General features: G+C 36.7%; 2 protein-coding genes across 4 annotated transcripts in view; one reads left to right on the top strand and one right to left on the bottom strand.

Moving 5' to 3' along the window:
• Nucleotides 1-5,551, bottom strand: part of LOC123549270 (heat shock factor protein-like) — a 49,100-nt gene extending 43,549 nt beyond the window's left edge. The window contains exon 1 of one of the 2 annotated variants that reach the window (XM_045337210.2): nt 5,327-5,551. In XM_045337210.2, coding sequence (XP_045193145.2) covers nt 5,327-5,434 — 108 coding nt within the window. In that variant the 5' untranslated portion in view covers nt 5,435-5,551. The remainder of the gene's footprint in view (nt 1-5,326) is intronic. The other variant, XM_045337209.2, reaches the window with a different exon arrangement.
• LOC123549272 (zinc finger protein 862-like) lies at nt 1,390-4,513 on the top strand. Of its 2 annotated transcripts, none has more exons than XM_045337213.2 (6): nt 1,390-1,699; nt 1,995-2,245; nt 2,551-2,736; nt 2,969-3,118; nt 3,580-3,793; nt 4,022-4,513. In XM_045337213.2, the coding sequence occupies exons 3-6, from the start codon at nt 2,662-2,664 to the stop codon at nt 4,180-4,182; spliced, it is 600 nt and encodes a 199-aa protein (XP_045193148.1). In that variant the 5' UTR covers nt 1,390-1,699; nt 1,995-2,245; nt 2,551-2,661; the 3' UTR covers nt 4,183-4,513. The 2 variants fall into 2 exon arrangements, with proteins under 2 accessions (XP_045193148.1, XP_045193149.1); XM_045337214.2 differs by lacking the exon at nt 1,390-1,699 and adding an exon at nt 1,821-1,874.
• Nucleotides 5,552-15,623: the final 10,072 nt, after the last annotated feature.

Below are 15,623 nucleotides of genomic sequence, written 5' to 3'. Positions count from 1 at the left end.
CCACATTTAAAAAAAGTCTTTGTTTGCTGTCTCCCGAACCTACTTTTTAAAGTTGGGTAGGTAGGTATGCGATTCTTTTTTTTTTTTGGTAGAGGGATTATACTTTTACCAGTAGATATATGATCGTTTTATTACCAGCACCAAGTAGCAATGCAAAACTGTGGTTTCAAACGGTGCAAAAATAGTAGTAATCTTCTGCTGCAGTAAACTAGTATCCTGGCAAATATTTTGAAGATCTGCTGTTATTTTGCAATTAAAACTAGTGACGAGTGCCATTTGTAAAGAAATAGAAATTAACCTAGTAAGTTATGTGAAATTTCAACACTCAGGGACACTATTGCAAATGCATCAAAATGAACATACTTTAAATATGGTGTTTTTATAGGCATTTAACTGTCCGAAAGTGTGGCCCCTTTATGCAGTCCTTTTCCAGAATTATCAGTATCCTGACAATAGTTTTATAGAATAATATACATGTTGTACATGCTGTTCAATTTCCATGTGAAACCTGGTTATGTAATTACCAAAATTTGTTTATATTCTTTGCTTCAGGCCAAGGTATGTTGTGTTCACTATGTGTTAAGCACCAGAAAAGGCCAAAGAAGTGTGTTCCTGGTAGAGCCGTGTGGGTTGACATTCCATGTACATCTATAAGGCGATCCTCTCTAGTTAATCATAAGGACTCCGACTCACACAAGGAAGCAGTGGTGTTTGACGTTGCAGAAGCAAAAACAGGTGGCGGGATCGAGGCTGGTTTCGTGAGGGAAGAACATGTGAACCGTGAGGCAATGAAAGCATCCATGACACTGCTATACTTTCTGTGTAAAGAGGAAATTCCCCACACCACCAAACACAAACCATTAGTGGAAGTAGCCAAGACATTAGGAGTGGATGTGCTAAATAGTTTGGAGAAGGGGGGTAACGCCAAGTACACATCAGATGATCATGTGCAGGAAGTGGTGAACATTTTTGGTGATACAATATGGGAGCCCATAAGGCAGGAAATTCAGGATTCCGTGTTCTATAGTTTTATGGTTGATGAAATAACAGATATGAGCTGCGCCATGAGAAAACCAACACAGTGGCTTTGCGACCAGCATGGATCCAGACCAGCCTGCGCATCCGCGCAGTCTGGTCAGGATCCATGCTGTTCGCTTTCAAAGCCTATTACAATTAGAGAAACTGTTAGCGAACAGCATGGATCCTGACCAGACTGCGTGGATGCGCAGGCTGGTCTGGATCCATGCTGGTCGCAAAGCCACTATGTTGGTTTTCTTATGGCACTGCTCATATAAGTGTTACATGTCAGTTAATTTTGTATGTTAGGTACCTTAAGGACGGCAAGAGTAAGACTGTGTTTGCCGAAACTATTAGTATTCCAAATGGTAAAGCTAATACGATAAAAGAAGCCATCATAGGATTCCTGCACAAGAACCAGCTACCGCTAGATAAACTTTGTGCCTTCGGCAGTGACCGTGCTGCAGTTATGGTTGGGAGAAAAGCTGGGGTCTCCAGACATCTCCAGAACTTGGTGCCACATCTCATCTCTAACCACTGTGTTGCTCATCGCTTAGCTCTTGCTGCTTCACAAGCCGCTGCCCACATCAAGTACCTTGATAAGTTTAAGAAGATCATCGAGCAACTCTTCAGATTCTACAACTTCAGTGCTGTACGAACAGCATCCTTGAGGGAAATTCAGGTATTCAATATATATGAAACTTAAGTGTTTATTTAAATTTGATAAATCGACAGTTGCTGAAAGTGACTTGCAACAAACTAAAGAAGAAAAAGAGGATGTGCCCTTGACTTTCAAAGCAAAACAACACATCAGTTGTTTGAACAGGATACACTCATTACTTTATAAGGATGAGTTTGTCAGTAGATTGAATTTTTTTTTCATTTAAAGATTAGCAAAATCAGTTACTGGTACTTGTAAACATGGAATACTAAATATTTGTTAGGCCCGCACAATATAAGAAAATTATTCTTTTCAGACTGTCCTGAATGAGCCAGCTGTGAAGATCACTGAGGCCAAAGATGTTAGGTGGTTGTCTCATGATAAGGCCGTGCGAGCACTGAGGCGTTGTCTTCCAGCAGTAATTACCAGCCTTGAATTTGAAGCCGAAAAAGGTGATGCTCAGGCCCAGGGATTGTCTTGCTTTGTACAACACTACGAGTTTGTTGCTGCTCTGCTCATGATGTCAGATGTTCTGCCAGTACTCTCAGCTTTGTCACTGCCTTTCAGGTATGTTCACATATTTTTATGTACGACAGGTCTATTGAATTATGAATACTCTTCATTGGTTTGCAGGTCTATAGTGAAAACGTTTACATGAAAATATTTAGACAGATAAGTTGTGTGTCAAGATACTGTTCATTTACTTAAAAAAATCTGTTGTTTCGTGATAAGCTGCTACACCTTAATATGTTACAGTATTCATTTTCAAGTTTTGACTTGAGCCCAAAGAAATATGGTGTTGAACTTAAGATTTGTTATACAGCACCAAGTGTGGAATTGAAATAGCTATGCATCCTTACAATTTTTTACAGACCCGAGATGGTACATACAGTCTGGTTGGTAGCCTAGTGTTGGGAACCATTTCCACTGTGAAGACTCTGAAGGAAAACCCGGGGGAGCACTTTCGCAGCCTGTCCACTGTGATGTCAGACCTTGTTGATCAGCCATTCAAGTTCCATCCCCCCACAGACAGAGAGACTGAGCACTTCATGAAGAATGTAAGTTGATAGTGATGAAATATATTGTGCTTTTTTCAGGGTGTTGAGGGACCTATGCTGGACTTTTGTTGGGGCGTAAAATCTGCCCTTTTAAGGCAACATTGCAACATTTTTAAAGCAAACAGTTTTAGGTAAATGTTAAATGAATTTGTTATACAGTGGCTGTTGTACTGAAGAGGTTCACTGATGGGATAAAAAAAGTGTAATTTAATATTGCTTTACTCTGTTTTAGGTGTACAACCCTTTCTTCGACTCTATTGTACAAAATCTTGAGAAGAGGCTTCCAAATATTGCGGAGTTAGAGGCATTCTCTGTATTCAGTCCACAGCTATGGCCAGAAGACAGTGAAGAGTTTGCCGGGTATGGGAAAGATGAGATTCAGGTAATGTTCATTTCACATTAACAAGTCTTTCAGTGTTGTATCATAGCAGGAAGTAAGATATGCAGTTCCAAGAAATAAAAAAGGCACTTCCAGTCCATTTTAATGTCACTGTAAAGAGTGTTGTATAATAAATTGAATTTGTAGATACTAATGTGACAAGCCACAAAGCAGGTTTTTAAGAAGCACCAAAAAAACAACTGTATTCTTTTATATTTCCATGATGGTAATTATGCACGATTTGCATGAAAAATATTAGATATACAAGAATTAAGTAAGAGCTTAAAATGTTCACCTTAAAACTTTTTGTATAGTGGTACATTATAAGAATGATTTTCATGAAGTTTTTGTGGACAAAAAAGTAGGTCACTAGGTCGTGGTGGGTCTCTAAGATACTAAAGAGAAAATAATTTATAAAACTAATGCGCAGAATGTAGTTATAATTTAAATGACTTTTTTTACAGATGCTGTCTGTCCGATTCCAGTCATCATTAAATTGCCAAGCTGATGTACAGTCCGAATTCCAGTTGTTGAAGAACACTGTCCGCAATGACCAGAAACTTGTGCAAGAACCAGCCAGCAAGATCATGGAGACAGTAGCAGGGCCTCTTTCAGAAACACTTCCCAACCTGGCCAAACTGGCATCTGTTGGTCTCATTATCCCAACCTCTACTCCTGGTAAGAACACATGACATTGAGTGATTGACTACATTTCTAATCACTTTTTTAGGTAGTAGTTGGCAGATATTCCATACATCTTCAAATAAGAGTCCACAGCTTTGAAATATAGGTTAAAATGAAATCATCATAACTTTTTTTGTCTAATTTATACACCAATGTGAGATTCCTTCATTACTAGCTTAATACATATTTGACATATGTAACACAGATTGCATCTTATTTCAGATTGTGAAAGGGGCTTCTCAGCACTGAAGAGAATCAAAACTGACATAAGGAATCGTATGAAGGACTGTACACTGAACTCTCTTCTGCAGATGGCAATCGAAGGCCCAGAGGTCATCAAATTTCCATACACGTACCACTGCAGTGGACAAATGGGCTGGTAGAAAAAACAGGAGACTAAAACTTTAAACAACAAATTTGTGCAGTGCTAAGATTGTGTTGTTTATGTACATGTACAATGAATATTGAGCAGTGAACATTTTCAGAAGCTTAAAATGGATAGGTTAACATTGGCATTACTAAGCAGATAAACTCCAAAGGAATAGAAGACTGAAGCTTTAAACAGCAAATATGCGCAATGTTAAAATTGTGTTGTTTCATGTAATATAAATAGTAAGCATTGTCAGAAACTAAAGTTTACATTGTCTTCAGCAATTAACTACAGAGGAATACTTTCTCTATTTGTTCTTGTTGTGCATGAAAATGATGCTTATTAAACATTGAAAAAATCTCTGTGTTTTTCACTCTCAAATGCACCAGAATGCACCAAAATTAGTTTTAATAACACAAAATTTCCGGGATACCCCTCCCGAACCCACCCTGTTGTCATCTGCGATCTTTCCAAAATATAGCCTTCTGCAACATGCCTTCAGAAAATCCTGGCTAGAACCCTGAAACCATCCTTTCTTTCTATGACTTGGTTGTTTGATTTTTTTTCTCAAAATGTAAGGCTAAGCATTAAAATGTGTGTTAAAATGTCTGTCAGTTAAAGAATGAGATAAAAGTTTATACAATAATTTAAGTCTAAATGTAAAACATATCAGCCTATCCTCTATACCCTAAAATCTGCTATACCCTAAAGCACTGTATTACAAATGTCCAGAAACTGGGTCCTCTCTGCATGATTGTTCAAAACCAGAGCATAGTACTTAGATCAGAACAGTTTAGATTTTAGACATGGAAAAAAACATGACAACAGAAACACAAAAATGTCAGAATTTTGAATTTTACTTTATACAAAATGACAACTTTTCTCTGTAGTAAACTTTTCTCATGTCTAATTATAGAAATTATTTGGACTAATCTGTTAATTAATCTAAATAATTCTTCAATAAAAGGTTCAAGCACCCGTTTAACAAATTCAAGTATTTCGTATGAAATAATTACTCCTAGCAGTAGTATTTTGGCTTCCATCTTCACCATCTAACACTTCCTACACTTGTATTTATTTCAATTATTTATCCGAATATATTATCCGGATTTTATACAACTTTCATAATAAAGACACGACAAGTTTCATTATCTTACCGAATCCCATGCTATAAGTTCATCGGTTGTAGGGTCGTCTACTAATGCCCATATCTTCGACAAAAATGCTGGAACGTTATTAACAGCAATTTCTGAAGCAGAATGCATGCTTAATCTTATAAAAATTCCAATCCTGTTATTTTCACTTCGGAATCTACGAACTCGTCCGAAAACCCACGATAATTACCGATTGCGTCATGCACGTGCTTTACCATGTGCAACAACACTAATTATGATACTTAGACCAGAAATATAGTAAAATATCTTTATGACAAAATCTATGTCATATATTAGTCATCACCAAGTGGACAAAAATTGTCCATAGGTAAAGTCAAACCGCCGAATAACCTTGAAAATTTGCTTTCCCGTAGCCAGTGGGTGAGAAGGGTGCGTTCGCACCCCCTATTCTAGACAAGCAGGCCGAACCCAGTTTCCAAGAAACACTGATCTTGCATACTACATCTAACTAACTTCATGCGCAGATTCCGAAGAGAGGGGACTCCACGGTTAATCCTAAAACAAGTAAAAAAGAGAATAAGGAAAGAAAATGTTTTTTCGAAAAGGCAACATAAGGACGTAGATCTAGGCCTAATTCATATTTAGCCTATGTTAATTATCTCAAAGAAACAAAGAATTTTACCTTAAAGAAACATGAGAAAACTTAATTTTATTATTTTCCCCAAATTTAACAGGTGAGCTCATAAAATATGAAAATAAGGGGTATATTGTATATAAAATTTCAGTGGAAAAGGTGTTCTTAAATGCTCCTAATATGCCCCCATGTGGAATGCAGGAAATGAAGCGCTGAATTTCAAAATATTCCAGGGCGCATGCACCCGGACCCCCTAGCTGGTCGCTTGCTTTTCTTTCAGCCTGTTCAACGGCTAACATCCACAAAAATCAAATCAAATTGTTTAGTGTATAAAGACACATGTCATGTTTGTCATAGTAGGCCTAATTAAGGGTTCGGTCGGACCCCACCCCGCTGAGAAAATTGGCTGGATCCGCGCATGAACTTGTATTCTCTGTATAACTCTTGAACTGTCTATATATTCTATCTATTTCCTTGTCATGCACTAGGTCTAGTAAAGCTACGTTTTAATTCAGCATATGGACATCATTGAGGCTATGCTCATCAATTGATGATCTACTAAAATCTGTTGATCTCAAAAGTCAAGAAGACCTGATTCTTCTTGATTTCAGCAAAGCATTTGATATTGCTAATCCTGTAAAAAAAATCTTTTATAAATTCCACTTTGACTAGATTCTGTTATGAGGAAATCTATAGATCTACAATCTAAGGTATTTTTTTAGTCTTTTCTTGATAACATATCGCAGTAGAAGTCTGTCATCGTCAATGGTATATCCACGGCACGTAGCCTCTGGTCTGTACTTCATGGATCCCTTACTTTATCTTACCTAGTATATAAATGACCTACTCACTCAGAAGGGTTTTTTGCAGATGATACTGCAATTCATTTTTTTTCTCACAGTATATATATAGCTTCACATTCCTTTAGGGGTTTTTTTATGGGACATGAAATTCAATCCATATAAATTCCAATTCTTGCTTTTTCGGGAAAACTGAAACAGACACTAAATATACACTTCAGAACACCTTACCAGTTCTAAACAGGCTCATCAGAAAAATATCTTGGTTCACAATATCAAATGATTTATCATGAAAAAAACACACACATTGTAAACACCAAAAACATGACAAAAAATGCAAATCAGACACTATATATAATTCATCACATGATACATCAAAGAACACCCAGTCAAACTAAAGTCAACAATATACATGACACTTGTGAGGCTCCAGATCGAGTACTGACCCTCTGTCTGGGCACTACACGCAAGAGTTGGCATCAGACAAACTGTGTGTTGCTCGATGGGCAGTGCGCAACTAAGCGGCTGCACTTGCAGTGTTACCGACATATACTGACCGCCTCGTGCAAACAGCAGACGATTTCGCCTGAGTCATATTGACCAATGACTGGTTATGTTTTATAACATCACCCAAAACTTAGCTGCTTGAACCCTATCTAATCCAAAAGAAAGGACAGGTATTCCATTCTGTTCTATAGCGTAGACAATGCCGAACAAGCTCACATATATTAAGTATTATTTCTGCCCTGACACTATTGTATAATGGGACTCAATCCCTTAGGATGTCGTCGCTCTTGGAGTCAACTAGTTCAGCCAGGCAGTTTGTTTGCCCGGTTCAACATGCGCCTCCCTACGGCCCGATCTGTTTTAATCTGTTTCTCATTAGCCAGTAAGTCAATACAAAACTGTTAAAAAATCAGCCACGTGACCATACTTATACTCAGGAATTAATTATGGCACGTATTAATTAAGATACATATTAGGGCCTTAGTATAGCCAGGGTCACTCAAAATGACGGGTCTGGAATCGCGCCATATATAGAGAATATTAGGTTACTGTCTGATAAATTTAAATCTATTAGGCGAGTTGAAGAAAATATATTAGGCGAGGCTCTGCCGAGCCTTATATTTTTTCGTAGACGAGCGTAATAAATTAAAAAAAAATTCAGACAGTAATCTAATATTCTATTTATCCTACCTGTTTAGAAAATTGGGAAGAAGCCGTTGGAAAGAGTAACAGGGTGCAGACTTGACGTCATATAATATGACGTTTGCAAGTGTAGGCCTAATTCATTTTGTGGAAAATTGAAAATATGCAATAACTTTTTTGTTTCTGGATAAAAACCTGTGATTTTACCACTTATTTTCTTAGTTAGAACATTTCCAATACAATGATAACAGTTTCAATGAAAAAATCGGGAAAAAAATGTTTTCAAAATTTCCGGCTTAAGTGCTGTAAAAGTGAAAAAAAGCAATAACTTTTTTGTTTCAGGATAAAAACCTTTGATTTCACCACTCATTTGCTAAGTTCAGGCATTTCCAATACAATGGTGATGAATTAAATGCAAAATTTTGATAAAATATGTGATTTCAAAAGTTCCCGCAAAAGTGATATCTTGACACTGACCAGATATTAAAGCAAAGTTTATTAGGCAGGCCGATTTTGTGCTATATCTTGTATGATGGTGGGATAAAAATGCTTATCTCTGCTATCTATCCTGTCGCGTTATCGATTTTACCTGAGAGCTGTTATCACGCGTGTAGATAATACGTCGTTCATTTTTGAAAGACCCTGGTATAACAGACCTGTAAAATATATCATTTAACGATGAAATAATTAAAAAGTGAAATAGGGAAGTACATCATAGTAAAATATGCATATAGACAGCGACTTGCTGCGACTCATGACGAAAAGCTTATTGTAAATAAGTTACCAAGATAACTGTTATCAGTGATAACCTGAGATAAAATAATTGTGATTTTCATGTAAACATTGAACTGATATTGACTTATATAAATAGTTTGTACTCATTTGATGAACAATCAACATCACATCTCCGTGTTTATAAAGACTATTTTATTATTATCAAAATGAGGATTTTTATTATTATTTTCGTGTCTTATTTTGGTGTTTTGAATGGGCTGGAAACGTGTAAGTTTTCACATCGTTCTCTTATATGAAATACATCATTTTTACATTTTAAATTACATTCATTTGAACTATTCAGATAGTCCATATTCGGCGACAAATAAAATTTGTAACAATATGACTGAAAAGTTCATCTAGTAGACCGTCAAAATAAAGTAAAACCAATAGCAGAGATATTTGAAAAGAAACATAACTACAAGTTGGCACAATTTGTTTATTCATAACACGAAATTAATGAAACTCGCGTTAACCAAAATTATGATAAAAATGGTTCAAGAAACTACAAGTTTTAAGCCCTAAATATGTGTTTTTTTTCCTAATTTTAAACAGTTTACATGGAAGAGTATTGCGGCGGTACGATAGATATGTTTACTATGATGGACGAATTCAACGGACGTCTTTCCGTTGACGGATCTTACGTAGGTGACTGTAACGTCACCATAGAAGCTTCGATTACAGACAACAGACTAAATTTCTACTTCGAAGACTTTGATTTGGGCATGTGGGAAGCGAACTGCCAGAACACGTTCCTCACAGTGTACGATGGTCAAAATACAGAGAGCAGTACTAGTCCGCGGATGCACGGTGAGTCGTTCTTCTGCACGTAGATCACAGAGAACAAATTCCTCACCAGCCATGTTGGCTAAAGTTCATTATTCATTTCAGTTTAGCGATAAATAATGTTTTTTGTCAAATAAATTTGACGATTGAACAACTACGTTTGCAACTGAAAGGCTGCAAATTTGGCTGATTTTTCAATTGCATGTAGTCCGTCAAAACGAAGTTAACTAAAACAATAGTAAAGCTATTTGGAAAAAGACTGCCACAAGTATAATAGTTTGTTTTCGCAAATTTACTTCCCTGTGTCGAAAGTATACGATAATAGTTAATAACATAATCGGTCTTGAAATTGATGTTACGACGGTGTTTTCAGGTTTGCCAAGCATGTGGATCTAAAAGCGCATGGTAATACGCAGAACAGTCGTTAGACTTTGTATTTCAAACGAACCCCACCAACCATTTGACATATTTTCACAGCTTCCACAAAGGTAGATCAGATTCAGTTAAGTTTACGCTAGATACTACACGCGTCTGTGTTCGCGTAAATGACGTCATACAGGGTCTCGAATGCTGTGATTTTGAGCGAAATGACGTGATTATTTACAAGAAAAGATCTCTTTGAAGCATACAACGTTACCAAGCAAAATAAAGCAGACACGGATTCTGGTCAACGGTTTTCCTTGCTTTAAATAACTATGACGAACGCTAATCAAATGATTAATTTTTTAATCTAATCTAATCTACTGGTACAATTTGGGTTATTTGGCTATTTTATTTCAAAACATATGTTGACTTATACTCCTTTGATTTTGATTAAGGTTTTCGTTAACTTCATTGTGACGTTGTTTGTAACCTTTTGTTCAATCTTCTGCTATAGGTTATTGTTTTAGCAACGAGTACGAATGTTCAAACGGACGCTGTATAGATGATAGTGTCAACTGTAACGGGTTCAATCCCTGCGGTGACGGTTCGGACTGCAGACTCAGTTCTGGAGCAATAGTGGGGATCGTACTAGGGTCCTTGTTCACCGTATGTGTCTTCACTGCTTTGACATACGTTATTGTGAAGAATAGATGCAAGAAGAGGAGACAGGTAAAGGTGCCTAGATTTCTTTGTTACCGTTCTTCATTATCTCTTATCTTCTTTCGAAATGGAACACTACACAAAATGCTCAAAGGTCCCTCTTTAAAGAAAAAAAAAACAGTATAGAAGTTAATAAGTAATTGTCTGATTTTTCAATGCTTGAGGGAACTCAGGAAAATTCAAAGGTTCATTTCTAACGTAAATTATTTCCGAATTAAGTTTTAGCCTGCTGGCGGCAAGTGCTTCTGCCTTTGCGACCATGTGCAGACCATGATCAACAGCACATCCTTATTAATATGGTCTGCACTGTTCGACTTTCGTCGGTAAATTTTACGTGAACACATTTCGGATAATAAGTGGTATCGCTAAAGTGTGTATGGACTAGTCCATCTTTAGAATATTATTATAGAGTAAGTTTAAGATCATGGGCTCAATTTCTTGGTACTCTGTTTCATTCAGCGGATTGTAATCGGTACGTACTTTCAGATAAGATGTTGAAATATATCTGACGAGTTCTCTTAGAAATTAGGTTTCTAGTATTTATTCAGATTGTTACCTGTTGATTCTAATGAATTTTTCAATGCTTGTGGGAACTCAGGAAAATTCAAAGGTTCATTTCTAACGTAAATTATTTCCGAATTAAGTTTTAGCCTGCTGGCGGCAAGTGCTTCTGCCTTTGCGACCTGTGCAGACCAAGATCAGCCAGCACATCCTTATTAATCATGGTCTGCACTGTTCGCTATTCAGTCGGTAAATTTTAGTGAACACCACTTCGAATAATAAGTGGTACTGCCAAAAGTGAATGATGGACCAGTCCATTTTAGAAATTTATTATAGAGTAAAGTTTAAGATCCAGTGGCTCAAGTTTGGGTAACTCTGTGTCATTCAGCCGGATTGTAAAATCGGTACGTACTTCAGCATACAGATAGTTGAAATATATCTGACGAGTTCTCTTAGAAATTAGGTTTCTAGTATTTATTCAGATTGTACCGTTGATTCTAATGAAATTTTTCAATGCTTTGGGAACTCAGGAAATTCAAAGGTTTTTTTAGTAAATTATTTCCGAATTAAGTTTTAGGCCTGCTGGCGGCAAGTGCTTCTGCCTTTGGACGTGCGACCAGATCAGCCGCACTCCTATTAATCATGTCTGCATGTTCGCTATTCAGTCGGTAAATTTTAGTGAACACCAACTTCGAATAATAAGTGGTACTGCCAAAGTGAATGATGGACCAGTCCATTTTAGAAATTTATTATAGAGTAAAGTTTAAGATCCAGTGGCTCAAGTTTGAGCAACTCTGTGTCATTCAGCCAGATTGTAAAATCGGTACGTACTTCAGCATACAGATACTTGAAATATATCTGACGAGTTCTTAGAAATTAGGTTTCCAGTATTTATTCAGATTTGTACCTGTTGATTTTAATGAATTCATTTCGATCTTCCGCACATTCATTTTGTTTTCAGATTTACAGTGCGGTTGGACAGCCCCCTCTTCCGCCGGCTTACGAAGCATCTCCCTCAACCATCATACGTGCCGTCTCACCGCCCCCAAACTACGGCATGGCAACGCAGTATTCAACCGCTGCAAATTACCAAACAATTACATCTATACAGGGGGATAAATAACTCAAATGACTGTGATAAATTGAATTGCGATCATGGAAATTGTAACGATTAAAACATAAATTAAACTCACGGGCAAGGACAAAATGCAGGTCACAATCACATGGCTGCCGTCTATTTCTGGAATGAAACCAAATTTCATGCTGTATTAGAATACGTGTATGTCAGAAAAAAGTAACACATCACAACTGACCCTACAAAGACTGGGGAAGATGCCAAGTAAACGATTTTTTTTTTGGCTCTTCGATGTTTAAAACTATTGTTGTTTACGTGGAAGGAGCAGTTTGATTTCATGTATTTCCCTGTTAGGAAAAAGGGACGATTTATCTCACGCCGTACCTTACAAGACTGCCGTGTAAGAAAAAAAAAGACTATTTTATTTCACAGTGTAATTTTCAAAATAATTGAATAACAAAAACAGATGACTGTTTCACGCTATCCCCTTTAAAACTGTTGTGAAAAAAAAAAATGTGACGCTGTGCTCACAATAACGGTTCTGTGTCCTGAAGAAGCCGTGTTCTTCAAAACTATTATGTAAACAAAGAACGGTTAAACTTCATGTTGTGTGCATTAACTTTATTCCACGCTTTGCTCGTCAAAGGTAATGTGCCAGAAAAAAAATAAGTCTATGTAAATGAATAATTTGTTTCATCCTACATGTATTCCGTATATTTGCATTGTATGGGTATATTTACTATGTGGAGGTACATTTGCACTGGCTTTGCTCCTTTGCGTCTAGGGAGTTAGAAGGTTCAGTGCAGAAATTCACGTAAACCGGCCAACTCAGATATATTACGGACACCAAAATAAACATGTCAGCATTTTATGTATTAAGTGTAAAAGTTCAGCAATTTCCCCATCGCGATGAGTACTGGAGTATACCGAGGTTATGAAGAATAGCATCCACGGATATGAAACTTTGAAGTTCTAGATCTTTTGGAATGATATATAAGAAAGATGCCAACTTACGTTTAAAAAAGAAATCTTTGTTATAGAAAATGTGGATCAAATCAACGAGGATACCAAAGTATCCAACAGTTGAAAAGAATATTCATCGAAAAATTGAGAAAGGTCTCTATCTCGAACTCGCTTATCTAAATATTCCGGTTATCTCGAAGACATTTTCAAGTCCCGTCCCTAAAACACATACATAAAATAGCATTTTAAGTCGAATTTCGGTTATCTTGAAGTAAAATGCTCGATCCCCTGGAATACGAGATAGCGAGTTTCAACTGTATTTCAGAATTAGCCCCATTCTAACTGTGTTTTATATAAAATGCTAATTAAGTCATGTTAAAGATGTGTCGCAGAAAGTTGTGTTATTTACATCCACTTTAAACTTTTAAAATGCAAAATTCGCTGAATAAGCAAGCCAAATGAGGAATAAATCAGTTAATAGACTGAAGAACTTCCCCTTACATCACCAGTACCTCTCAATCTATTCCATCACTGGTTCGACACTCACAACCCCCGCCCCCATGGGACAAACCACCGTAGACCACTGGTACGCGAGAATAATGCTTCCATACACAGGGCCGATTTTCTTCCAATGGAGACAAATTTCTCAGAAAAATCAAAATAATAACCAAACAGCACAATTTGTGTTCATAGTTTAACATTAGTCAAAACTAGATTGCTTTGTCTTACCATACGGCTTTCATTTAAACGGAATGAAATATCCAGCCATATCACAAATTTTTAAGACATGTGTAGACGAAAAGAAAAAATAAACCATATCATGTTTGTGAAACAACTTCAACGTTTTGGAAAATAGAAAGGGAAGTACCAAAAAATATTTAAGAGAATACATGCAACCGTAGCTAGTAGCAAAAATTAGAGCCGTTTTAAAAAACACTTATATCCCACATGACGGTCTGTCAAGTGGAAATTATAGGTCTGCAGATTTCAGTATTAAGTAATAAACTATAATATCACCTTGACCTAATGACCACAACAACTATAACCTGAAGCAATCGAAATACTTGTTAAGTTTGAAGGTTGTAGGTCTAACAATCTTAAGCCTCAAAGTCGCTATGACATTCCTTTTGACGCTTATCACCACAAAAAAATAGGGGCTAATCTATTTACCACAGGAATTTAAACTACTAACTTTTAGCTGTTCCGTGTAACTTACCAGAAACGATTTACTGCCTTTGGTGTAATAACCTCTTTTAAACAAGAGCACCGCCTTGCGGGTGCTGACGCTCATCTGATTTTTTTTTGTGTAATAGAAATATTGTCCTACCCATGATTTTCTAAGTCTAAAAAGGGCCATCATTCTTGCAAAAAGCAGGTTAGAGTTATGTTTCTTGATGTTCAGTGTCCACTTATGATGGTGAAAAACTGTTGCAAGTTTTAAAGCAATTTGCTTTGATAGTTTATGAGAAAAGTTGACTTAAACATATACTCAACAAAGAAATTATTTTCTAAGTCAAAAAGGGCAATAATTATTGCAAAAAGCAGGATGGAGTTATGTTGCTTGCTGTACAGGGTCAGCCTATGATGGTCAACAGTGTTGCAAGTTTCACAAGCAATAGCTTTGATAGTTTAAGAGAAAAAGTTGACCTAAACATAAAACTTAACCAAGAATCTGATATTTTCTAAGTCCAAAAGGGGCCATAAATCTTGCAAAAGCAGGATGGAGTTATGTTTCTTGCTGTACAGGGTCAACTTATGATGGTGAACAAGAGTTGCAAGTTTTAAAGCAATAGCTTTGATAGTTTAGGATAAAAGCTGACCTAAACATAAAACTTAACCAAGAAAACTGATTTTCTAAGTCCAAAAGGGGCAATAAATCTTGCAAAAGCAAGATGGAGTTATGTTTCTTTATGTACAGGGTTGCTTATGATGGTGAAAAGTATTCAAGTTTCAAAGCAATAGCTTTGATAGTTTAGGAGAAAGTTGACCTAAACATAAAACTTAACCAAGAAATCTGATATTTTCTAAGTACAAAAGGGGCCATAAATCTTGCAAAAAGCAAGATGGAGTTATGTTTCTTGCTATACAGGGTCAGCTTATGATGGTGAACAAGTATTCCAAGTTTTCAAGCAATAGCTTTGATAGTTTAGGAGAAAAGGTGACCTAAACATAAACTTAAACCCGGCAACGCCGACGCAGACGCCGACGCCGACAACGCTCAGTGATGACAATAACTCATCATTTTTTTTCAAAAAATCAGATGAGCTAAAAAAGAAGCACCAAATAACCATAGGCAGTAATCCTGTGAAGGATGTGGTCAGTTAATTCGGAATTTAGGTACCTGTGATCTTGGTCTTTGATATACTGATCTCTAAATTAAATATGATAGGTAAATAAAATTTGGTAGGCGTATGACTAAGAATAATTCTCAAGTTAAATGGGCCAGAAATCATTTGCAATCTCTGTGTCGATGTGCCCTTGACTTCGTCGAACTGACCCAAAGGGCAATAAGGGCTAGCGCCAGTTGATGACAATACTATAATCCTAAAGGTTTGATGGGAGTAGGCCTACAGG

The sequence above is a fragment of the Mercenaria mercenaria genome, chromosome 6 (genome assembly GCF_021730395.1).
Source record: "Mercenaria mercenaria strain notata chromosome 6, MADL_Memer_1, whole genome shotgun sequence".
Taxonomy (NCBI): domain Eukaryota; kingdom Metazoa; phylum Mollusca; class Bivalvia; order Venerida; family Veneridae; genus Mercenaria; species Mercenaria mercenaria.
The sequence above is the reverse complement of the archived record's forward strand: the minus strand, read 5'-3'. Positions and strand labels throughout refer to the sequence as shown.